Here is a 26,573-nt window from a genome sequence, read left to right on the forward strand (position 1 = left end):
TCACTGTCACCGAGGAGCTGGGGATTTAGCTCAGCAGCATAAGTGCCTACCTTGCAAGCAGGCAGTCGTGAGTTCGATCCCTGGTACCGATAAAAACGAAAAAGACCCAAAAAAAAAAAAAAAATCACTGTCACCTATTCCTACTAGGCTTCCACAGCTGTCCAGGTCACCCACACTTCAGTCCCAGTCAGGCTTCCAGTTACCAGTAGGCTAAAAGGAAATGGATCAGTGGATGAGTGCATCCTGGCACAAGGCTTCCATCATCCCCATTCTACTGCAGGCACTCACCCCTGAGCCATACACCATCTATGCACTTGACACCATCCTACTCTCCCACGTTCCTCAGCTTTTGTGTCAAACAGTTCAAGGCTCAGAAAGATCCAGACCTTGCCCACCATCACATAGCTATGAGGTGACAACAAAGGGCATGGTAGCACACACTTGTAATACCAGCACGCAGGAGGGGAGGCTGAGGCAGGACGATTGCTGTGGGTGAGGTGAAGAAGTGAGTTTAAGGCCAGCCTGAACTGCGTAGTGAAATCCTGTCTCAAAAAAAAAAAAAAAAAGTGAGAAAGAAATATTATTTCAATTGTAACACTGAAGCTGACTAAACATTCCAGAAAACTACAGTTTGAACCTTGTTACAATAAGTAATGACAGATTCTGTAGACATAAAAATTTCCAAGTTCCTATCACACTAGGCAACCAACTGTTAATCTGATTAAATAAAATACTAATTATACAAAAAATGTAAGTCATTCCTTTCTGAGACAGACACAGCAACCCTATGTGGAAATTCTCTTCTCATGTGGCATGTCCTGGCTCATGCAGGCAGCGGGGCCAGGCAGGCTCTGCAGAAGTACTGAATCCATCTGAGACAGTGTGAGGGAAAGCTATGAAGTTCCTGAAACGTCCCCACTGGGTCACAAGCCTTCCCTAGCTCAGCCTCTGCTTCCTCTTTGCAGTATCAGAAGCTAACCTCCAGAGGCACCACCTGCCCACGCCCTTCATCAAGTCCCCATGTGCCTTCCCACTGGCCTCATCATTCACCCTGAAGCGAGTGGGGGCTCTGCCAAGGAGGACTCAGTCTATACTGTTTGCCTCAGCTCAGATTCACACACACAGCAAAGAGCCAGGAGTCCCACATACAACAGTGGCTTTGCATAATAACTTATTTTAAAAGCAAGTCTGAGCCGGCATGGTGGCACACACCTGTGATCCTGCGCTAGGGAGGCTGAGCCAGGAAGGATAAACAGAGTTTGAGGCCAGCCAGGGCTACACAGTGAGTTCAAGGCCAGCCTGGACTACCCAGAGAAACTGTGTCTCAAAAAAACAAAAATAAATTTATTAATCATTTAAAATGTAAATAAAAAGAATTCTGTGGCTGAAATACATATACCTCCAGTTGGGTTCCAAAAGTCTGAGACACCATTAACACAAGCCCAAGATATAACGGGAGCATGAGGTAGAAAGAGCAGTAATTTGAGATCACAGTGAGATCCTGTCTCAAAATAAAAGATAAAGAATTATGGATGTACCTCAGTACAAGGCTGTAAATTCAATCTCCAGTTAATGAAAAGCAAAGCCAAACCAAGTTAAGCCAAGGAAAGCATGGCTGGCACAGTAACATATACTATAATCCCAGCACTCAGGAGGCTTCTGAGAAAGGAGGATCACTGTAATTGCCAAGGCCAACCTTAACTATATGACAAGACCCTGTCTTAAAAGCAACAAAAAGAAACAAAGCTTACTTCACACTGTTTCCCTCCTGACAGTGATCTCACTATACCTGCTGACCTGCTCTGCCTAGGGTGCTGCAGGCCAAGTACACCTTACAGTGGCCCAGGTTACCTTACCGGTTTAAATGTCATAATATCCAAAAAAGTATCAGTAGGCTACCAACAGACACTTGAAAGACTGTAAACATACCCAGGGACAAGAACGCATTTCTATTTTCCAGCAAATAAAATCCAGACTGACCAATAGCCAATAATGAAGTAGCAAATCTAACTGGCTGGCACAAAGACCTTGAGTTTCAAAAGCGTAACAAACAGACGCACAGAGTCACCACCACTAAAAAGTACTACATCTGTCCAAAGGAGACAAAGTCCTACACAGAAGTCATAGCAACACAGCCTCATAGTGGGTTTAAATTATCTGATGTGTTGTGGTGAGACCCTTCCTGAAATTTTTACACGTCACTGCTGAACACTGCAAAACCACAGTACCGCGGAGGTATAATCTAGAGTTCTTTCATTTTTAAGATAGCAAACATTTAAATTATATATAGTTGGACGGCTGAAATATGTATGGCAGGCCCAAATGCCGGAAGAAAAAGAAAAATCTTAGAAATCTTGGTTCCTTTCCTCCAACATAAAATATCTCCATCAATTCACATTCTTCCCTCTCACTTACCATCACATAGCCATGCTCTGCTGAGATGTACAGTACTCTATTTCCCTTACTCCCGGCAAGTCACTATGGGGTCACGGTGTAACAGCATAATCTGTACCCCTGTCTCCCAAAGTCAAAGAATGAATTTGAGGACAAAGGTGGTAGTTAGGAAAAATGTTTAAAACAAAAATACCTCCATAAGTCAGGAGACCCAAAAGTGGGTTGCAATGGCTCTTCATGAGTTTTTATACCAAGAGATGACCAAGGCAAAATAAGGTCACTTCACAGGACTAAAGCATACTTAAACTAGAAATGGGCCTATGAGTCAAGGCGTGCAGCAAGCATATGTCTGCAGGTGCCTCTTGGCCGCTACCCTATCCAAATGGTTCACTAAAGGAACAAAGTAGGCGGGAAAAGATTTTCCAGATAGGAACAGAAATTGTCACAGTGGCCAACCTTCACCTTGTTATCTCACTTTCCTTGGACTTAACTGCTCACCTGGTTCTTGCTAACTCTTGACCTCAGGTTTCTGTTTATCTGACTAACACCTGGTCATCCTAACTCCATCTTGGGCCCAGTGCCCCTCTCTCAAACTGCCTGCTATCTTCTACCTAATTTCCCTGTCTACAATAATGGCAATTTTATAACTGGACTGCAATTATCACCATATAAAGCAGGTAAATGGAATCAGTCATAAAATTAATAAACATATATGAATCTGGAACTTGGTTTTTCCTTTCAAAAAAACCTCAGCTGGGGATATACAAGCTAAATGTAAATAACATAGCAGGATGCAGTACACATGCACTAGTGAGAGAAATGTGTTTTTCTGATCTAAACAACAGCACTAAATAACTTTAGAGACACAAAGAATGCAGTCTTTCCAACTTTTTACTCCTACTTTAGACATGCAACCAAACCCTCTAAAGAACACTCAAACACAACACGATGGCACACTTCTGTAATCCCAGCACAAGGCAAGAGGATCACCAGAGTTCAAGGTCAGCCTGGGTAACATAGGTGAGTACAAGGCCAGCCTGAACCACCCAGTGAGACAGTCTTTAAAAAAAAACTTTTTTTTTCCAAGACCATCATTTGTTCATTACTGCCTGTACTATCAGTTTCTCAGCTCATAAATTTAGTCATAACCTTAAAATACTGGACCTAGCCTGGGTGCGATGACATGCATCCGTAATCTCAGGACTTGAGATGCTGAAACAGAAAGATTCCAACTCTGAGTTCCACTTGGGAAATATTTTTTTTAATATCTTAATGTTTTTTTTTAATTTTTAAAAAAGCAAAACAAAAAAAAAAGGTAGAAATACAGAATTTCAAAAAAATAACAATAAGACATCAACAATAATATACTACATGTTGTTATCTTAGAAGTAGTCCACCTGGGTAACTTAAGCAATTCTCAAAACAAACTTTCCTTAGCCAGACATTATGGTGTATGCCTATACCTGCAGCACCCAGAAGACTGAGGCAGAGGACCGAGCTCAAGGCCAAACTGGCCTGTCTAATGAGTTCAAGGCCAGCCTGAACTGCAAAACAAAACCCTGTCTCAGAAATAATTAAAAACTAAAATAATTTTAAGAAGGTTGGAACCTGACATGATGATACATACCAATGATACGAGCACTCAGGAGGCTGAAACAAGAGGGTCCCTTCAAGTTCAAACCCAGCCTAAAACACAGAGTGAGACCTGGACACAAGAATCAACATAAAATAAGAGGCAAGGAAGGGAGCTCAGTGCTAAGGCCTTGAGTTTAATCTTCAGTACAAAAAACAAAAAGAAAAAAAAAATACCTTGACCAGTCTGTAAGAAGACAGAAGAGAATAAGAGGGAAAGCGTAAAAAGAGGAGGTCTCCCAGTGGATGCAGTGGCAAAAACTGCACACAACCACTACTGACAACTTTCTACTGCTGTTGACACCAAAAGACAAATAAATAAATGAGTGAGTGAGTGACTTGGCAGATCTGAAGCTGGGCAACACATGAGTCTGACTCAGGAGGGTCAGGCACATATAGGAAGTACTTCACTTCCTTTCTAACCAAGCCACAAAGCTGTGGATAAAGATATGGATCCTGCTCAAAAATAAATAGAAATGAAAAGGGTGTGAGAATACCAGACATCTATCACTCTCTGGTGCCCCAGATCACCACGCAGGGTCTAGCAGCAGAAAGCCAAGGTGCACAGAGTGGGTCACGCTGGAGAACAAGGTAAGCTGTGCCATCGAAGTCTGTGTCAGAGCCTAAGGAACCAGGCCAGCTCCATGTGAGGCTGCATCCTGCATATATGTAAAAGGCGATGCAAGCAGGCGGAGAGAAGAACATCCTCACAAAAGGCACCACGGTCACAATGGGAAGAGCACTGAACCCACAGCTGAATCACCCACGCCACTTCACGGGCAGCCAGGCTGCCTGGGATGCTTTCTCTCTCTGAACTCCAACTTTCTCATTACAAAACTTAACTAACCCACAAATTCACTGTGAGGAAAAAAAACAAGGTTAGGTAAAACCAAGGTCAGGGAGTATTGGTGCTTTTGAGAGAGCTATGATCTAAGCTATGATCTGGTCAATAGAAGGCATTAGGTGCTTAAAGCCCAAGTGTTTTACAGAAAAGGTATGTCAGCTTGGGGCCTCCCAAAGCAGTGTCCCACCGTGCTGTTGAGGAACTGGGGGGTGGGGGGTTGGGGGCATGCCTGTTCTGGGCTCGGCCTGGGAACTGTGGAGCTGGCCTTAAGACAGAAGTCCAGTCAGGGGTTTAGCTCAGCAGCATAGGGCCTGCTTGACAAACTCAAGGTCATGAGTTTGATCCCCAGCATCAAAAAAAAGACAGAAGTCCAAGGGTGACACACACGTGTGCGCGCGCACACACACACACATGCATGCGTAGATCCCAGCTGCCTCCTGGGACTTGTGCTCAAGACAGGACAGCAACTGGGGTGCCCAACCTGCACTTTTTAGCCTCCAACTCTGTCACTAGAAGAAAGCTCAATGAACCAGAACCCCTGAGGGAGAAACAGGGACACTCACTTCCTGAAGAGAGTTCATTGCAAGGAGCTGGCAAATCCCCTTCACAACATGAAAAATGATCCCACCAAAAGGACCAGTCTCAACCCCTCTGCCACAATCAACTCGATGCCAGTCGTGGACAGCCAGTGCTTCAACTCTAACCCTGCTCCCAGATGAGTCCTCAACATACCAAGTAAGTGTCTGCGTGACCTAATGCTTTGCTTTATGCCTCAGAGAACAAAGGCATGTAATAAAAGCTCAGCCCTCGCCACTATGTGGATGTCTGAAGGTCACTGAAGTTAATGCCAGCCTTAATGCAATGCACAATTCACCCCTACTGCTCAGTCTCCCCCCTGCCCTGTCACCACAGTTCCAGAAAACCCTCCCAGATCCAATATGTCTTCCTTCTATCCCATCTTTTCTGGTATTGGGGACTGAATCCAGAGCCTTCGCACACATCTATATTGGCATTTTTTTTTTTCCTGGTGAGACAAGGTCTCACTAAGTTGCTAACTTGCCCAAGATGGGCTCAAATTTGTTTCTCCTGCCTCAGTCTTCCAGAGTGCTGGGATTACAGGCATGCACTAGCATACATGCCTCCAGTGCCTTTCCTTTAGGGCTCAAAGCAAAGGGAAAGTGAGTTGTACTAACCTGTGAGCTCACCAAGTTAGGTTGCAATGCTAATGAGATTATCAGGTGCTGGTTCTTATACAGGCCAATTATAAAATGCAAGACAGTAGTCCCTGCTCTGATTATGCTAGGGTCAAATTTGGGACTGGCACACAGACTCAGCAAACTGAACACCCAGGAAAAAGGGAAACACAGCACATTCCTCAGGCCAAATCAGCTCTCACCTTTCTGCATTCATTAAAAGAACAGCTGCCTGCTCGGGTGACATAGTGAGTTGAAGCCTAGCCTGAAATACATGGCAAGACCTTCAGAAAAAGGAGAGAAGGGAGGGGAGAGAAGCGTACCTTCACAGAAGAGGAGAGGAGAAGAAAGATGTATCTTATACAACCCAAGAATCTGAAAACACCCTTGAGCAGCTATATCCCCCACCCCCAACCCTCACCCACTCTGCAGCAGGCACTGCCCTTTTCCCATTTCTACACCACAACCACCACAGGGCACTGAAGGCATAAACTCTCCTCCCATCACAAATTCATAGAGTGGTCAAGCCAAGAGCAGGTATATACAGGCACGTATCTGTAAGCCCAGCACTTTGGGAGGCTAAAGCAGAAGGATGACAGGTTTGAGCTCAGCCTAGGAAATGTGACTCCTTGGTGAGACCCAGTCTTAAAAATAAACAAAAGAAGGTGGTCAAACTAGTGAAGAGTCCTGCCCTTGCATCAGAGCACATGCTGTCTCTACTACATCCCAACAGTAATGGTATCACCACCTTAGAGGTAATTTACAAGGGAGGAGGAAAGCAGCTGCACACTGAGTTGAAGCAATTACAACTTCCATTGTCTCTGTCAATCTATCAAAACCCTACCCTATACAGGCTCCCGAGACATTACAACAGACACAGGAACCTGGCCCCAGGCTAACTCTTGCTATGTTCCGCCTATCCCCTCTTGTCCTCTCTCAGCCACACTGGCCCCTTAGTCTTAAGCATGCCATGTGGCTTTTGCAGGCCCTGGGGGGCTCATCCTGTTAACTGCATGCCTCATCCCACCTGGTGGACCCTTTCCTCAGCCTTGGACAGCCCCTCGGTACCATGGAAAGTCATAGCCGACCCTGCAGCTGACTCACACAGCCTTCTCTCTCATGGGTCGACTCTAAGAGGATGGGGAGAGAGAACTGGGAGCTTCTCACTGTGTGTGAAAAGTAGCACTTCTACAGCTGTGACACGTGGGAGAGGGCAGAGGAGGAACAAAGAGGGATGACTCACTAAGTCATGTCCCTGTCACTTCTAGGAAACCCACTTTTTGTCACTTCTAGTGGCTGAGTGCTCTATTTGCAGGGTAGGGTGGGGAGCGGGGAGGGACAGGGGAGTTTTTTAAGTACAAAACAACTATTTTTCTATTTGTAGCTGATTCTGAAGACAGATGAATCAGACAGCACCAAATTAATTTTACAGACAAAACAGTCAAGCCAGTCCTAGGTGAGCTGCCCACATCCACTGGGCTAGGCCTGTGATAGCACACACCAGGTGTGAGGAATACTGTCACGCACTGAGATGGGAATGCTCTGCTTCAAAAACTATCTCCTCAACTTTCTTCCAAGGCCACCCAGGGGCATGAGGAATTGAAAGACCACTTTTCACAGCTCACACATTCCCTGTTCTTCCCGAGTCCCTCTCTATACTAAAACAAAACTAGGACCATTAGGTCTATCACCTCTTGTTCCCTGGTCTCTCCGCTGCATATGCAGAACTGCTTCCCTCTCCTAAGGACTTGCCCTCCACCTGTTTGCTCACCAATGTCTGACCCAGGGGGTGAAAGGATAGCCCCACAAAGGTTTCTGGCGGATGGGAAGGGCCAGGTTCATGCTCCTGGGCACTGGTGGGACTCTGGAGGATTTGCTCAGACCTGCCCTATGCACTGGCTAACAGACAAAAATAGGGCATGATGCAGTGCCCTGGACACATCTGAAACTGAGCCAGCAGCACTGGACTCCAGCTGTCCACTCTAGTGGAGTCCGGAAATGGGGCCACTCTGCCTCCCTGTCCTAGGTCTCTTCCCACCTGTTATAGACATGCTGCCCCCTTGCACCCACTCCCCATCCTGGGGAGGTCTGGTGAGGACAGGAACCCTGAGTGCTGGCCACCGACTTCCTGACTCCTGCCAGGGGGAAACAAGGGGGCCTCTTGCTTTTAGCTCAGGATGAAGCCCCAGAACTCAGGTGGGGCAGTAAAGAGCACCTGGTACCCACTCAAGGCCTACAGGCCCCATTAGATGCCAACACATGAGGGTTGGAGAAGCTGTATGTCTCAGAATCTCAGAATCAGGCATGCAAGATGGACCTAGAGTCACAGTGCAGTAGGTTTCCAATTATTCCAAACAAGAGAAGTCTTTCTTCCTCAGGAGTCTCTCACAAGTGCCCACATGAGAAGGAAGCACTCATTGAGGTCGAAAACCTAAGACACTAAGACACCAAGAAAGAACATGGGATGTCAAGTGACAGGCTGGAAAACTGAGTCACTGCCTAACAGCCCCAACCACTAGCACAGCTCTGACAAACCCTGAGACTAAGCCACACACTGGGCTGCTAGGAAGCATGTGAAGCACCCCATGGAATCCCCAAGCCAAGGACTCAAGAGACCCTGAACTTGCCCAATGCCTGTGATAGGAAGAGTACAGGTTCAAAACAAGGACGGTGGCTTCCAGAAGGGATTCTCACTTGCCCCAAGGAGCAAAATGAGCCTCAGAGGGGAGCAGCCTGACACAGCCAGTCAACCATCCAGATCCCATCCTAGGTGCAGAATGGACGCATACACTGCCAAAATCAGGAGTCCGTGCTTCCTCCCTGGAGAAGCTCCAGTAGGGACAAAGGACTGGCACTCCAGGAACAGCCATAGGCATGCTCTGCCCATCCCCAGCCTCCCCAGGACAATTTTTTTGAGACAGGGTCTCACAGTGTAGTTCAGGCTGGTCTTGAACTCACTATGTAGCCCAGGCTGGCCTTCAACTTTTGGTGACCTCCTGCCTCAGGCTCATGAGTGCTGGGAATACAGGCATGCGCCACCAGCCTGGCCTTGGAATAATTTGCACCAAGTTCCAATAGTGTTTCTAGCTACCCTGCACAGCTGCATAAAGAGACAACACATGTGAAAAAGGAAATTGTACACAGAGCACAATCAAGTCACTCACCCCAGAGAAGCACAACACCATGAACTCCAGACAATAAAAACCAAACAAAAAGCTGGGTCTCAGGACAAAGAATCAAGAGAGCAATCAGGGCAGAACTTTATACTTTCATGGCTGGTGAGAGCAGTCTCATCTCCATGAAAAGATGACGAGGTTGAGTTCATAGATCTCATCCAACCAAAGGCTGCAGCACAGTATCGGAGCACACAGAAGCCAGCACGGAATCCTTGCACACCTCGTCAAGAGTGGGATCCAGATACAATGCACAAAAGTAACAGAAAAATCAAGCAGAACCAAGAGAAAGTTAGGAAAAGGAAAAACTGACCAGAATAATGAATAACCCTGACCCAAACAGAACAGTTTTGCCAAACACACACAGCACTCCCAACTTGACTAGGTGCTAGGCCACAAGGAAAATTCCACCACACTTACTGACCACAATGGAAAGAATATATAAACCCCCCAAAATCTAATTACCTGATACATCAGTCCATTTTGTGTTCATATTAATGATGCATCTCATACAGAGTGGCTTTATAAAGAGTTTTATTTTGGCTCATGGTGTGGGAGGTACAAGGTCAAGGGGCCTAAGCGACAACAGCCTCCTTGCTCGGGGATTCCAGAGACACCATAGAGCATCCCCGGTGAGATGGGAATGTGTGTACGTGCACTTCTGATCTCTTCTTCTGTAAAGCCACCAGGACTCAACTGTGGGGGTCTCTACCCTACTGTCCTTATCTAATCTCCTCCAAAGGCTGTGCCTTTAAGCACCTGAATTGGATCAAGTTGCCTGCCACTCTTTTAATACCGAATTATGAGAATTAAATTTCAAAACACAAATCCCTGAGGATGGGAGATCACTAAAGATACAGTCAGACCACAGCACCTGGAGAAAAAAATTTTGAATTGTTAATGTGCCCAGGAAGTCTGGGCACATTATAAGTTTGGTGTCCAAGAAGGAAATATACAGAATATAAAGGGATCACGTTATCAAAACTTGTAAACTGGGCATGACGGCTGCCATACCCCTGTAATCCCAACACTCTGAGAGGCCAGAATAAGGAAATACCAAGTGAGCCCAGCCTGAGCAACTTAACAACTCAACAGGACCCTGACTCTAACTCAAAAATTAAAAGAAGAGTTGGGGGCTGGGAGTTTAGCTCAGCAGCACAAGTGCCTGATTGGCAAGCATGAGGTCATGAGTTAGATCCCTGATACCAAAAAACAAAGCATCAAAGAAAAGCTGGGGAGGGTTGGGGGTATAGTTCAGCCTAACATTGGTGAGACCTTGGATTCAATCCGCAACACCTCAGAAAAAAAAAAAATTTTTAAAGAGCCGGGAATGTAGCTCAGCACAAAGGCGCTGGATTCAGTCCCCAGAATCAACCTGGTAAGAGTGCTATGGGATTCTGTTAAAGAAATATACTGAAACAAATACAGTTAATTATGTAAAATGACTTAAAATAGAAGAGCATATAGCAGCTGCCCTTTTATCACCCCTCTGAAGCAGGGAAGTTATTTTGGATCACAAATAAAATACTGTACATAATACAGTGAACACATGCAAGTAGCACAACTTCTTTTTGCATGCTTGTCTGTTTCCATACAGGCTCTTGCTTTGCAGTTCAGGCTGGCCTTGAGCTCATGGTGATCCTCCTGCCTCAGTCTCCCAAATTCTTGGATCACAAGCATGCACCATCACACCAAGCTAAAACTTGTTTTTCATTATCTTTAATTATAACTTTTTTTAGAAGGCAAAAAGAGGCAGGCTACAGGCTGGACATACCTAAGTTAGTAGAAGAGATTATAAATACAAAGTGCTATACACTGGATGTAAAGGTGCATGCTTAACAGTTCCAGAACAATAGGAAGATGGAGCAGAATTATGCGTTAAAGTTCAGCCTGGGCAACTTAGTAACTTCACAAGTCTCTGAATAAAAAATTAAAAAGGACTAGGGATGTAGTTCAGTGTGAAGGCCCTGGGTTCAATCCCCACTAATATTAAAAAAAATCAAAGGCATCGTGGCACAGCCCTATGATTCCAGCAATTGGGAAGCTAAGGCAAGGGGGGACTGCCTTGAGTTCAAGGCCATCCTGGCCTACCCAGTGAGTTCAAAGCCAGTCTGCACGACATAGACCCTATCTCAAAATAATTAATTAATTAATTAACAACAACAACAAAAAGGCCAACTATTAAGTCTCTATTACAGCAGGGATTTTTTAAAAAAGAAAGCAAAAACAAATAATAGATGGTGTACAAAACAAAATCCTAATTCTTTTTAAAAGACTAAACAAAAGTAAACTAATCCTTGGTAAGGAAAAAAGTGCTCAAAAACATCAGAACTTTTCTTTTCCTTTTGTTTTGATACCAGGGATCAAACTCACAACCTTGCACTTGCCAGGCAGGCGCTTATGCCGCTGAGCTAAAACCCCAGCCCCATCAGAACTTTTAAAAATTAACCTATAGCAGGGCGTAGTGGCTCATGCCTGTAATCCCAGAGGCTGAGGTGAGAGGATCCTTGAGAATTCCAGACCAGCCTAGTCTACAAAGTGAGCTTAAGGCCAGCCTGAACTGCGTACCGAGACCCTGTCTCAAAAAGACAAAAAAAAAAAAAATTTAACCTACAAACTAAACAGTGGTTTGAAAAATAAAAAAGTGTAGCATGCTACATATTCAATAATTATTTGAATGTAGAAATCACATTCACCAAGAAAAATAGATTATAAAGATTGATTCAGAAAAAGTAGAAAGTCTGAATAGACAAAAAGAGTCAGTGAATCTGAATCCATAATCAAACCTCCCCCATTCTACCTCCTCAAGGGTACCAGGTCCCAGGGGGAGTTGTATGGAAAAGGAAATGCTCAGTTTATACAAAAACCATTCCATTGCATTTAAAAAAAAAAAAAAAAAAAAAAAAAACTGTACTAAAAGCTAGCTAGTTCTTTCCACAGAGCAAACATACTCCTGATGACAAATCAGTCATGAATAGCACAGCAAAGGAAACTACTGCCAGATTGCACTTAAAATTCAGCCGCCAGAATCTCACATACAACATTAAGAAAACTATATACATTCATGGAAAAAATTAACTCACCCTCCTGTGACATCACACATAAAACTTAAACTAAAAAATGAACTACAGAGCTAAACACAGTTAAAACTTTAAAACTTTGTCACCTGGGGTAAATACTCTAAGGGTAGTTTTGTAAACTAGGGACCATCTGCAATGTCTGGAGACAATTTTATTTGTCACATGGAGAGAGAGAGTGGCAGAGAGTATCTTGGCATTATTGGGTAGAGATCAGAAATGCTATCCTATGTTTTGAACTCTGCTTCACATCATATAGCGCTCAGGACAGCTCTTTTGACAATTATTCAGCCCAAATAACAACAGTGCTAATGTTGTAAAATTCTGCAAGAGACAAAGATTTCTCAGGCTACAGGAAGTATAAACCACTGCAACAGGGAGGGAGGTACATGCCTGTATACGATTCCAGCACTCAAAAGGCTGAGCAAAAGGACTTCCATGAGACCAGGCTGGGCTAAAACAATGAGTTCACAGCCACCTTGAGTTACACAGTGAGGCCCTGTCTCAAAAGACAAAACAAGACAGAAAGTACAAACCACTAAAAAGTACTGATGTCCACCACGCACAAGGCCCTAGGATCAATCCCTCCTAACACACACACCAAAGAAAATTTGCCAAGCACAATGATACATGCCTATAATCCTAGCTATTCAGAGGTCTGAAGAAACAGGATTACAAACTCAAAATCAGAGTGACAATTTATTGAGACCCTATCTCAAAATTTAAAAATAAGAAGGATCAGGGATGTAGCTCAGTGTTATAGCGCTATCTAACATGAGTGAAGTTCTGAATTCAATCTCCAGTGCTGCTGTCCAAAAAAATGAGTATGTTGGGGTCCACTGAATTTTAAAATATATATGCTCTTTACAGAGTAGCACCAAGATGCAACCTACTCGGAATCCCTTCTGTCTCTCTCGGACAGACTTTCTCTCAATAAATATATTCTGCTTTTAAAAAAAGGAAAAGACACATCACTGAGAAACCGAGACAGCAAAGATTGGAAGCAAGCATTCATGACATACATTACACACATAGCCAAGAAAGGACTTTTGCCAAAGATATGCAAGAAACTCTTAAACTCCAATATAAACCCCTCCAAAAAATGTTAAGGGAAGGCAAAGTTTATTTTTAAAAGACACTATAGGAGATGTACACATGGCAGATAAGCATATAAACATGTTCATTACTTGTTCCAATAAATACAGAAAGAGCTGGATGTGGTGGTAGACACCTGTAACTCCAGCTACCAGGGAAGCTGAGACAGGAAGATTGCAAATTCAAGGCCAGCATGGACAATTTAGTGATATTCTGACTCAAAATTAGAAGTAAAAATGACTGGCAATACAACTCAACGGCAAAAATGCCTGAATGCCTCAATGCAAGTCATTGTACCACATAAAGAAAAGATTAAATTTTTTCTCTTGTTCAACACCATGAGCCAAAGGGGATACGAAAATTACAACCACACTAGTACAACTTTACAAACCCTCTAGAATGTCTAAAATTAAGACTGACAGACAAAAGGCTGACAAGGGTACAGAACAAAGGGAACACACACCTTGTGGGCAGGAATACAAGCTAGTACAACCACTCTGGGTCACAGCTGGCAAGTCCCATCAAGTGAAACAGCGATCTCCACCTCTTCACACATCAACCATGACCAGCTGGGGCATTACAGAGAGACACAGTATCTGTGCCTGCACCAACCCAAAGAAGAAAAAGACGATGACAAAAGACAGCACACAGACAGTGATGAGCCACTCGCTGCCACTAAATGCATCTCTGAACCCTGCTGAGTTCTCTCTATCCAGACAAAATATATTATGTTAAAATAAAAAACATCTGAAATACTTTTCTCAGCCCCATCTTGTAAAAATCCTCCTCTTCCCCAGATGTGGTGGCACACACTTGTAATCCCAGCACTTGGGAGGCTGAGGCAAGAGGATTGCTGCAAATTGGAGACCAGCCCAGGCTACTAAAAAAGTGAGCTCAAGGCCTGCTTGAACTGCATAGGAAGACCCTGTCTCAAAAAACATGTGAGTAAATAATTAAATAAATAAATATCCTTCTCTCTATGAAATAGAGACTAACTGGCAAAAGGCCCAGTTAGGAATACATTTCCTGGGAATTTATTGGTATGCTCTTCTACGAATGTATGAGACTCATAAACACTGTTAATAATTGTAGACCTCTACAAACCCTTATGGTTTAACAAATGCGAACACATAATGCACGTGATCCAGACTAACATGGTCCACATTGGGTAGATGAGCAACTATTCCTCTAGGAAAACTGCTGGAGAAAAAAACTCCTTAGAGATAGCAACTAAACCAACCTCAACTCCCAGGTTGCTTCATTATTCTCTTGTCCCCAATCTAATAATTTTCCAGCATTTATACCTAAGCCATTTAGGGGAAACTTGCTATGCATAAATTGTAAAGTATTAACTCTCCAAATCAATTCAGACAGATGCACTTTCCTATTAGTATAAACTATTAAGGCTTCGACCATTAAGAATGTTAATACCTACAAGGTAGAAACTTATAGATTAAATGTCTAATACAGCATTTTATGAAATTTGAAGCATACAGCAATAAAGTCACCGACCAGCTGAGAGCATGTGGGTCACTTCTGGTGATTTTGAGAAGCCTGGCCTCCGCCCCCTCCCCCAAGCCCCTGTTACTCTCACTAGTCCTACACCACTGACCTGTGCAGGCACCCTTTTAGCCCCCCCAAACTCCACTCAGGATACTCCCAGCAACCATCACAGTGGCTCAGAAAGCAAGTTCTTTTTTTTTTTTTTTTGTCTTTTTCATTTTTATCGGTACCAGGGATTGAACTCACGACCGCCTGCTTGCAAGGCAGGTGCTTATGCCGCTGAGGCTAAACCCCCAGCCCCAGAAAGCAAGTTCTAACAGCTCTGCACTCGCACATTCCCTCCCAAGAAAACAGCAGCTAAGAAGCACTTCTTGCACAGCACAAGATCTGCCTGGCAATACTCCTGACACTTAAAAAAATATTACTGAGTAAAGAACAGCACTTGACATGCTGCTGCAAGCCAGAAGCACTTGCCTCATCCTGCCTGCTGGCCAATGCTCCTGTCAAGATGGCAGGCCTTCCCAGGTACACAGAGGTCCTGAACACTATCTCCTCCAGTTCTGCACCCCTACTCTAGGAATGGTCAGAGGCTAAGCTCACCCTGAAGCTTTGCCAAAACAAGAAGGCCCTCGAATTACCCAGCACCCTAGCAGCAGGCCAGAACTGCTTTCCTGATTCCTATAGTACAACAGATGAAAAACACCCTAAATTCTAGAGAGCTGCGCTGGGGAGGGAGGAAGCTGTTTGCCAAAATATCCAACTGCATCTTTTCCAGACAAACTCTTTTCCATCTGGGGTTCTCAGGAAGCCGCACAGTATCTGTATACTCCACCTCCTCAGCAGAGATAGCAGGTCGCAGGGACCACCCTGTACTCCAAATCACAACCTAAACCATTTTCAACAGGAGGAAAAAAGTATTCAATATTTTAAACACCCAGCCTGTGATCCCTCTCTAGATAAGAAACTACCTTGTGACTGAGCGGCAAAAACAGTAATTGAAGGATTTCATTGGAGTCTCTTTCATACCAGAGACCAAGATGAGTTATTCATATATCAGCAACAGAGCCCAGGGACACAGTAAACAGGCAGCGTGGAGAAGCCCGCTTTGGATGCTCAGTGAAACTTTTCATACTGGATTTTTAAAAAAGATAGTTCACATCCCATTCCTCAAGTATGTGCAAGAGTTAAGGAATTTTAAGCCACTTTATCTCCTAACAGTACACAGATGATTTCCCATACCCTCAAGAAAAGCCTTAAGCATTTAAGAGATAGTGATTTAAAACAGGAACACAGTGCTCAGGGTGTGACTCAGTGGTAGAGCAAATGCTCACCTAGCGTGCTCAGAAGATGCACACTAGCTGTGGAGAGGAAACCTTTCTCCACTATTGGTGGAACGCAGACTGTTGCAACCACTGTGGACAGCAGTGTGGAGATTCCTCAAAAAACTAAGCTAGAGGTCCCACTGGACCCAGCTATTCCCTTTTTGGTATATTTCCAAAGAATTAAGAGCAGCGTATTACAGTGATACACGGACACCATGTTTAGCACACAGTTTATAGTAGCTAAATCTTGGAAACAAACTGAATGTTCATCAACTGATGAATGAATAAAGATGTGGTTCTTAAAAAAAAAAAAAAAACAAGGATGTGGCTCTTTGATACAACAGAGTACTACTCTGCCATAAAAGATAATCTTGAGACATTTCTAGGTAAATGGATGCACCTTGAGAACACAGTGAACTAAATTGGACACAGATATATAAATTACTGTTTCCCTGGTATGAGAAACAAAGTATAAATAAGGACCAAAATGTACTAACAGATATACTTAAATTTAAAAAAAAAAAAAAAAAAAACATAGTAACGAGAAGGGTAGGGAACTAGGGAGGAAGAAGAAAAGGAAGAAAAAGGGAAAAAAAGAGAAATGAAGGAAAAAATGGAAACAAATCTTTTGTAAATAGGCATAGGAAGAGGAGCTGGAGAAAGAGTAGGAAAAGGGAAAAAAAGAAATGCCCTATGATGAATGTGATCATTATGTATACCTCAAATGTACCAATAAATTTAATTAGTTCTTTTTTTTTTAAGGCCCAGGCTTGATGCACAGCATTGCAAAAACATTTAACAAAACTTCTTTTGCAGGTAATGCGTTTAAAGTAGAGACCAAGTAGCTCTAAACAAGTTTCCACGTGCGGCTGCACACACAGCAAGTGTGTAAAATCTACCTCTGAAAAGACTGGGAGGTTCACTGTCCAGAGGAAATTTGGCAGAAAAACTAACCATACCAACTTAAGAAACTGTCAAAGACTAGTGGGCACCAACAATGAACATCACCCTCAGAATCCTCTCTGGCACTGACTATATCATGCCCACAGGCCACGTGGCTAAAGTATGTAGATTTCAAAGCCTTTCAGGCCAGCGCTCCACTTGGAAATCAGGTGAACAAACATAAATTCAAGACACTGTGATGACTAACCTGATTCGGGGCGGACCCTGAATCAGCCAGCCTCAGTCTGCCCTCAAGGCCCTCTTGAACCTTACTTATTACAAAATGAATTCCAATTAGCTTCAACACCAGAAACCCAGCTGAGTCAATTTTTATGGATGTCCTTGGTCAAGGCAGTCTTTTTTCCAAAACTTCTTGCTTTAAATACCTCTCGGCCTGACCTTGTTTATACTGCTGCCCTTCCTCCACATCATGAAGTTACCAAGGCAACAAAGGGTCTTGGGGCAGCTAATAGGTCTATAAACTACAGTGCGCCAAACTCTCCCTCCTGCCACCCAATCCAGTCCAAAAAAGGGAAAGAGCTAGGCACGGTGCTGCAGGCCTGTAATCCCAGCACTTAGGAAGTGAGAAAATCACAAGTTTGAGGCCAGTCTGGGCCACATAGTAAGCGCATTGCCAGGCTGAACGATTTAGTGAGGTCCTGTCTTATTTTTTAAAAAATGATTATGGGTGAGTGTTACTAAAGAACTTCAAGTCAGGTCAACAAGAATCACCTTAACATAATAATTTCTGCAAACTTTGAACTCAAGGTGCTAATAAATTATCTCTGATACAGAGAAAAGAATACGGCAAACCCTAGCACAAACTCAAAGTTCAGCTTAAAGTAGGATCAACTTCATTTTGAAGTTACTTGTAAGTGCAACAGGGGAAGCTGAAGACTGCTCTTAACTCTTTAACCCATTTTCTTATTACCAAAGTTTCAAAACTATGTAACATAGCTAGGTTTCCCATTATCCTAAACAGTCCAGAGGAGGTCAGTCAAAAACTCTTGGACTCAAAAGCTCCCCCCGGAGACTCTCTGTCCTTGTCAAACACCAACTAACTCCTATGGGACCAGTGATTACACAATCTAGGTTCCCAGAACAGAAGACTCCACTAGAATAATCCACCCAGGAGACAATGAAATCATGTGGCCACCAGACAGGAAGTTGCTTCGAAGAAGTTAAAGGTGAAGTCTAGGAAGCCGAAACAGCAGGACTACCACTCAGATACCCAACCGAAAAAAGGAAACTAAGTCACTTACTGCCGCATCTATTTTAAGAAAAAAATGGAAACCGACACGGAGGAAATCATTCAACAAACGAAACCAGCACCATCCAATTACCAGGCCATTCCCGTGGGGTCCGACACATTTGTGTGTCCACCCTGAGGGGCCTCTCCAGAGCTCCACTGGTGGGACTCAAGTGAGAATGTGCAGTAGAACAAAAGCGAAGCTGAGTTCCTGCCCTCTACAACTTCCCAGCCGCGCCGCTGAGAGGGGCACTGAGCGTGTGGCTAGCCGCAGTGTCCCGGTTCACACAGGTCCAGCGGGCCGCGACGCACACAAAGCCCCCCTGACTTTACTGACAGCCACAAGTGGCCCGGCCCAAGGCCTGGCCGGCCAGCGCCCCCACCCACTGCATGCAGAACCCTCAGGCCCCTCATGGGGCCACCACGCAGGCAACTTTCCCTCGGGGGCGGGGCGGACCGCAGCTTGAACAAGAGGCGGCCGCAGAGCCAGACCCTCCGCGAGCGCTCCCTGCCCCCCAGTCGGGCCCTGGCCGCGCGCCCCGGACCCCACGAGCGGAGCCGGCGCCCGGGCGGGCCACCCACCTGCACAGCTCGTGGAACTCCGCGGCCTGTGCTTGCGCGGTCCCCGGGGCCGCGGCAAGCAGCAGGGGAAGCAGCAACAGCAGCGAGCGCGGAGGGCGGCCGTCGGGCGCGGGCCCCAGGTGGGCGCCCCAGCCGGCGGCGGCCCCCATCGCTCCGACCCGGCTGCGCGGCGAGCGCGAGGCTGGAAGCGGACGGGGGACTGCGGGCGGCGGCTGCTCGGGGCCGCGCACGGAAGGAGGTCGTAGGTGGAGCTCGAGAGGCGCGATACCCGGAGGAGCAGAGGAGAAGCGGCGCGGCTCGGCGGGGCTCGGCGACGGCCCCCACAACCGCGTCACGTGGCCGCCATTGGCGCCGCCCGGCCCGCCCCTCGCTCACGTGACTCCCTTGTTCAGGTGATCGGCCGCGGGGCCCCGCCCAGGTCCGGGTCACGTGAGCAGCGCCCTGGCGGGACGGGAGGCGGCGCTGGAGGGCACGGATGCCAGGTGACTTTTAAGGCCTGCGCTCTCCGGCCGGCCGCGCTTCCGCCTTAGTTCCGCTTCTTCGGCGTCCACTGCACCGTGAGCAACGTGCCCAACCCCAATCAGTAAATCAAAATGCCAGGGCAAAATTCCCGTGGCACAGCCGCGTTGGTGCGGATCTGTGCGACGTAAGGACCCATCCAGAGGTTCTCAAGGTGTTTCCTGAGGGCCTCAGGCAACTCTCTGTGGAGATGTGATTTCCCAAGCGTGGGCTGCCTGCAGCGCCGAAGGCGGCGCAGATACAGCAAAGCGGACATAGTTAGGAGTGTGACTCTCCAGCAAGTGTCGACCAGTGAAGCTTTGTTAATTCTTAGACATTGGGTTGAGCCCATGCTGTGTGTCTGGCTGTAAGCCAGGTACCTTACAAGAGGACAAAAAAAAGAAAAAGACCCCTTCTCAAGAACTTATTTATTTTGGAGCGAATGATGATAAGGCTGGTGGCATAGCTCAGTGGTAGAGACCTTGTCTAGTACCTTGTAAGAGCCTAGTTCATCCACAGCACTGCAAAAATTGGTAAACCACCATGACAATCTTTTTTAGAGCTTATTCTACACCAGACACTTTGATGAGCATGTCAGCATAAATCTTTGCAAATCTGTGAGGTGGGAACCTTGTTATTGAGGAGCAACTGAGGACATTCTGATATGTAGCAAAGCTGGAATTCAAATACTTGTAAATAATCATGACCAGTATGTGACAGTAGTTGACACTGTTGAGTAAGTGATCAAATATCCAGTAATGCTCTGAAACTTTCATTTGACTTTTTAATGTTAACCTTTTAAGAGAGTTTCATTTGTTTCACCCACTTACAGATAAGGAAATTGAGACATGAAGGAATTAAGTAACGAGGTGTCATGCAGCTAATAAATGAAAGAGGCAGGGTTTTAGGTCAGACAGTCCCAGAGCCTCTGACATAGCTAGTGTGCTGTCCTACAGGGTTATATAGCTCTAATGGCTCCAAGTGAGAGCCCAGATTGTCAACTGTGGGTATCAAGAAGAGCTCATGGTTTGCTAATCCAGATTTCTAATTGTTAAACCGGGCGTGGTGGCTCACTCCTGTAATCCCAGCACTTGGCTGAGGCAGAAGAATCGTTGTGAGTTCAAGACCAGCCTGGGCTACAAAGTGAGCTCATGCCAGCGTTTACTGCATAGAGACCCTGTCTCAAGAAGACAGGAAAAAAAAAAAAAAAAAAACAGACTTCTAATTGTTACAGTTAACGGGCATTACCGATACCATCACATAAAAAGTTACTGTGAACCAGAATATTGTTTGTTTGAAAGTACTACTCCCAAACTGTATTTAATAAAGGGAAAATGTACCTTCACAATGAAAAGATCTGTCAGAACCATCTCAATTAAATGATTAAAAGTATTATCTCCACGCCAGCATGGTGGCATACATTTGTAATCAGCACGTAGGAGGCTGAGACAGGAGGATGGCTGCCTTCAAGGTCAGCCTTAGCTACATAGTGAATTTGAGGCCAGTCTGAATTGCAAAAGCAAGGCTCTGTCTCAATAAATAAGCAAATTAAATAAAAATAAACTACATATCAAGATCAGCCTGAACTACATTAAGAGACCCTGTCTCAAAAAATAAGCAAATATGTGTGTATCATCAATTTTTTGAAAAACTGACATTGTTTGCTTCTTAAAATGATGAATTGAAAACTATTGCTATGGCTGGGGATATAGTTGAAAGTTGAGAGCGTGTTCAACCTCCAGCACTTCAAGGAAAGCAAACACACTAACAAAATCACTGCTAAAATGATAGTATCTACAAGGATATAATCATAGTTTAGATACAAATGTAAGATGAACACATATCAAAAGATATTCTTAAACCAGGTGTGATGGCTCATGCCTGTAATCCCAGCACTTGGGAAGCTGAGGCAGGAGGATCCTTGCAAGTTTGAGACCAGGCTGGGCTACAAAGTGAGCTCAAGCCTGCCCAAGCTGCATAGAGACCCTGTCTCAAAAAAGACAAAAAAAATATATTCTTTAACTAATTAATGTGAGAACCAGTGATATGTTACTACTGGTTCAAAACAGAATCCAACTCATCTATAGAAAGTTGCCTCATAGTTGGAAGGTTAGTTTTTTGTTTTTTTTTTTTTTTAATTTAAGAGGAAAAAGAGAAAAACACAAAACAAACCAAAGCGGCGTAAGGGTACAGAACTACAGAACTACAAAACAAAACAAAACAAAACAAAAAAACATAACAGTAAGAAATCACCTGCTAGTAGATTACACGCTATCTTCTTGAAAATAGTTCCTCAAATCACAGTATCAAAGAACACAAGGTGGACATTCAAACAGGGAGACTGCAAACAGCTGTGTTCAATGTTCCAAAAACATTGATAAAGTCAGCTATTTAACACCCCCAAACACACTTGCTGTTATATCCGTTAGAGCTCTTTTTCTTTTTTTTTTTTTCCTCTCTTTTTTACAACAAAATTTACACATCTTGGATTTTATTACTCCTTAGTGCTTATTACTTTCTTTGGGGGGGGGGGAAGAATACAGTCAAATATGGTAAAACAAAGCTGTCAGTCAATACCAAGGATAGACATAGCACATGGTGTAGAACAGAGTACAAGTTTATCAACAATGGTTATCAACGTTGTCCCCTGTTTCCTTAAAAAGAATTGTCTATCTTATTAGATATTATAAAGTTGAACAAAACAGTAGAGAACAAGACCAATAAAACTTAGGCATTGTAAACATTATAGGACTTCCAAAGAAGACAATAGTCAAACCAGAATGGGTATCTTAGTGAATCTTATTGTCTTCAAAGTAGTTGCCTATTTCTTCAAACTTGATACTATCATATAGAATGGAACAGAGTCTAATCAGTCAAAACAAGATCGTGGGAGTACTACAGGACTTCAAAACAAGTTAATAGGAAATCGAAAAGAGTTACTATTTATATATCCTAATTTTTTTGAGTTTTTTTCTTTAATTAAGACAAACATAAGAAATGACTAAATAATTTTTTTTGAAACAATAAGGGGGAGATTGAGATAAAACAGGACATAACAATATAACAATAGAGGTCACAGCATGACTGTTTCAACAACCTAGTACTTCACCACCTTATAACCTGACTTAATAGTAGTTACCATAGTGTCTTTTTCCTTGAAATATTTGGATAAAACTTCATATACTCTAGCTTCAAATATTTTCATATCAAGAAGCCCAGAATAAAGCCTTTCTAATTAATGAGTGAAAACTTTATAAGGCTTCAAGGCCACCTAATGGGGAATCATGATTACCACATATTTTTATATATTTGAATCATTATTTACATTAGGGAAACTATTCGGTATTCACTCATGCGAGATTGATTTATTTCACTAATGAGTATGGTCTCAAGCTGCGCCCATTTATTGATAAATATCTCAATGTGATCCTTCTTTATAGCTGAATAATACTCCATTGTATAGAAATACCACAACTTTTTTATCCATTCCTCAGTTGATGGGCACTTGGGTTGTTTCCAAGATCTGGCGATTACAAATTGTGCTGCTATAAACATAGGTGCACATATATCACTGTGGTATGATGCTTTCAGTTCTTCTGGGAATATCCCTAGAAGTGGAATAGCTGGAATAAATGGGATTTCCAGTCCCAACTTTTTGAGAAATCTCCAGACAGATCTCCACAAAGGCTGTACCAGTCTACACTCCCACCAGCAGTGCAGGAGAGTTCCTTTTTCCCCACAGCCTCTCCAGCATTTGTTGTCGGTTTTCATGATCCTGGCCATTCTTTCAGGAGTGAGATGGTATCTCAGTGTGGTTTTAATTTGCATTTCTCTAATGACCAATGATGATGAGCATTTTTTCATGTATTTATTTGCCATTTGCATTTCTTCATCTGAGAATTGCGTATTCATCTCAGATGCCCATTTTTGGATTGGATCTTTGAATTTCGGAGGTCTGAGTTTCTTTAATTCTTTATATGTTTTAGACAAGAGGCCCTTGTCTGAGAGAGAGTTCACTAAAATCTTTTCCTAGTTTGTGGGTTTTCTTTTCACTATGCTGGAGATTTCTTTTGACATGCAGAAACTTTTTAATAAGAAGTGGTCCCAGTTATTGATTCTGGGAAGTATTTCCCGTGCGGTTTGAGTCCTGTTCATGAATTCTTTACCTACTCCTATGTCTCCAAGGTTTCTACCTATTTTGTCTTCCAATAGATTTAGTGTTTCTGCTTTAATATTCAGATCTTTGACCCATTTAGATTTTAATTTAGTACATGGTGATAGACATGGGTCTAGCTTTAGTTTTCGGCAAATGGAGAGCCAATTTTTCCAGCACCATTTATTAAAGAGACTGTCATTCTTCCAGTGAACCTGCTTGGCTCCTTTATCAAAAATAAGGTGGTTGAGTGTGTTCGTAGTTGTGGTTGTATCTTCTAATCTATTCCACTGATCTTCAGCTCTGTTTTGATTCCAATACCATGTTGATTTTACTACTGTTGCTTTGTAGTATAACTTCAAGTCAGGGATTGTGATGCCTCCTGCTTTGTCTTTGCTGCTTAGAATTGCCTTTGCGATTCTAGGTCTCTTCTGGTTCCAGATGAAATTTAGGAGTGATTTCTCTAGATCTATAAGGTATGTTGATGGTATTTCTATTGGGATTGCATTGAATCTGTATAACAGTTTTGGGAGAATGGCCATTTTCACAATGTTTGTTCTTCCTATCCATGAGCAAGGGATGTCTTTCCATTTTCTGAGATCATCTTCAATTTCCTTTTTCAGTGTATTATAATTTTCACTGTATAAGTCTTTCACTTCTTTCGTAAGAGTAATTCCTAAATATTTCATTTTTTTGCTTGCTAATGTGAATAGTCCAGTTTCTCTTATTTCCCTCTCTGTAATTTTGTTGTTCGTGTATAGGAATGCTATTGATTTCTGAGTATTGATTTTGTATCCAGCCACATTACTGAATTTATTTATTGTATCTAAGAGTATTTCAATGGAGTTTAGGGGGTCTTCTATGTAGAGTATCATGTCATCTGCAAACAATGATAATTTAACTTCTTCTTTTCCTATCTTTACCCCTTTTATTTCTCTTTCTTGCCTAATTGCTCTGGCTAGTACTTCCAGTACTATATTAAATAGGAGTGGTGATAAAGGACATCCGTGTCTTGTACCCAATTTTAAAGTAAAGGCTTTCAATTTTTGGCCATTTAGTATGATGCTGGCTGTTGGTTTGTCATAAATGGCCTTTATTATATTGAGGTAAAGACCATTTATTCCAATTTTCTGTAAAGTTCTTATCATGAATAAGTGTTGGACCTTATCGAAGGCTTTTTCTGCATCTATAGAGATGATCATGTGATTCTTATTTTTGGCTTTATTGATATGGTGGATTACATTTATTGATTTGCGTATGTTGAAGCATCCTTGCATTCCTGGGATGAATCCCACTTGGTCATGGTGTATAATCTTCTTGATGATTTGCTGGATCCTATTTGCCAATATTTTATTGAGGATTTTTGCATCTGTGTTCATTAGGGAGATCGGTCTATAGTTCTCTTTTATAGTTGGGTCTTTCTCAGGTTTTGGTACTAGAGTAATATTTGCTTCCAGGAATGACTTAGGAAGGATTGCTTCCCTTTCAATTTCATTGAATAGTTTGAGGAGTGTCGGCATTAGGTCTTCTTTATATTTCTTGCAGAATTCTGCAGTGAATCCATCTGGGCCTGGGCTCTTCTTGGTGGGCAAGGACCCAATTACATTCTCAATTTCATTAGCAGAGATTGGGTTATTCAACAGTTTTATATCCTCTTGATCTAGCTTTGGTACTTCATATGCTTCTAAGAATCTGTCTATTTCTTCTGTGTTATCAAACTTTTGAGAGTAGAGGTTTTCGAAATAGGTGTTGATGATCCTCTGTATTTCTATTGGGTCTGTAGTGATTTCTCCTTTTTCATTTCTTATTGCATGAATTTGAGCTTTTTCTTTCCTTTTTTTAATAAGGTTGGCTAGGGGCTTATCGATTTTATTTATTTTTTCAAAGAACCAACTCTTTGATTCGTTGATTCTTTGGATTGTTTTCTTAGTCTCTATTGCATTGATTTCTGCTCTGATTTTTATAATTTCCTCTCTTCTTTTGGCTTTGGGCTTGACTTGCTCTTCTTTTTCTAGCTGTTTGAGGTGTAGCATCAAGTTATTTATTTGTATTCGTTCTGTTTTCCTGATGTGGGAACTCAGTGCAATAAATTTTCCTCTCAGAACGGCTTTCATTGCATCCCACAGATTCCGGTAAGTTGTATCTGCATTTTCATTTTCTTTTAGGTATTGTTTAATTTCTTCTTTAATTTCTTCTGTGACCCACTGATTACTCAAGAGTGTGTTATTTAGTTTCCATGTGTTTGTGGAATTTTTGCAGTATCCTTTGTCATTAATTTCTAATTTCAGAGCGCTATGATCCGATAATATGCAAGGGATGATTTCAACTTTTTGCATTTGCTTAAATATGTTCTGTGAGCTAATATATGGTCTATTTTAGAAAATGATCCATGTACTGCTGAGAAGAAAGTGTATTCTGATGTTGTTGGGTGGAACATTCTGTATATGTCTATCAAACCCATTTGTTCACAGGTGTGATTCAGTTCTGTTATTTCTTTGCTCATTTTCTGTCTGGTTGATCTGTCCCTTGGTGTCAGTGGTGTATTAAGGTCTCCTGTTACAATTGTGTTACTGATAATTTGAGTTTTCATTTCTGTTAATAATTGTTTTATATAACTGGGTGCTCTGGAGTTTGGTGCGTATATATTTAAGATAGTTATCTCTTCCTCTTGGAGTTTTCCCCTTACGAGTATGTAGTGACCTTCTTTGTCCTTTATGGTCATTGTTGGTTTAAAGTTCACGTTGTCTGCAAACAGAATGGCTACTCCTGCCTTTTTTTGGATTCCTGCTGCATGAAGAATTGTTTTCCATCCTTTGACTTTCAGTCTGTGAGTATCTTTCTGGGTTAGATGGGTTTCCTGTAAACAGCATATGGTTGGATTTTGTTTCTTGATCCATTCTGCTAGTCTGTTTCTTT

At 43.0% G+C, this 26,573-nt stretch overlaps 1 protein-coding gene across 1 annotated transcript in view; it reads right to left on the minus strand.

Annotated features, from left to right (window-relative positions):
• Igf2r (insulin like growth factor 2 receptor) overlaps positions 1–19,365 on the minus strand; it is a 113,614-nt gene extending 94,249 nt beyond the window's left edge. The window contains exon 1 of the mRNA XM_013148819.2: positions 19,007–19,365. Within this exon, the coding sequence (XP_013004273.2) occupies positions 19,007–19,155 (149 nt within the window). The 5' untranslated portion in view covers positions 19,156–19,365. The remainder of the gene's footprint in view (positions 1–19,006) is intronic.
• Positions 19,366–26,573: the final 7,208 nt, after the last annotated feature.

This window comes from Cavia porcellus, unplaced genomic scaffold (assembly GCF_034190915.1).
Source record: "Cavia porcellus strain 051 isolate PalLab524CR breed Dunkin Hartley unplaced genomic scaffold, mCavPor4.1 scaffold_22, whole genome shotgun sequence".
Taxonomy (NCBI): Eukaryota; Metazoa; Chordata; class Mammalia; order Rodentia; family Caviidae; genus Cavia; species Cavia porcellus.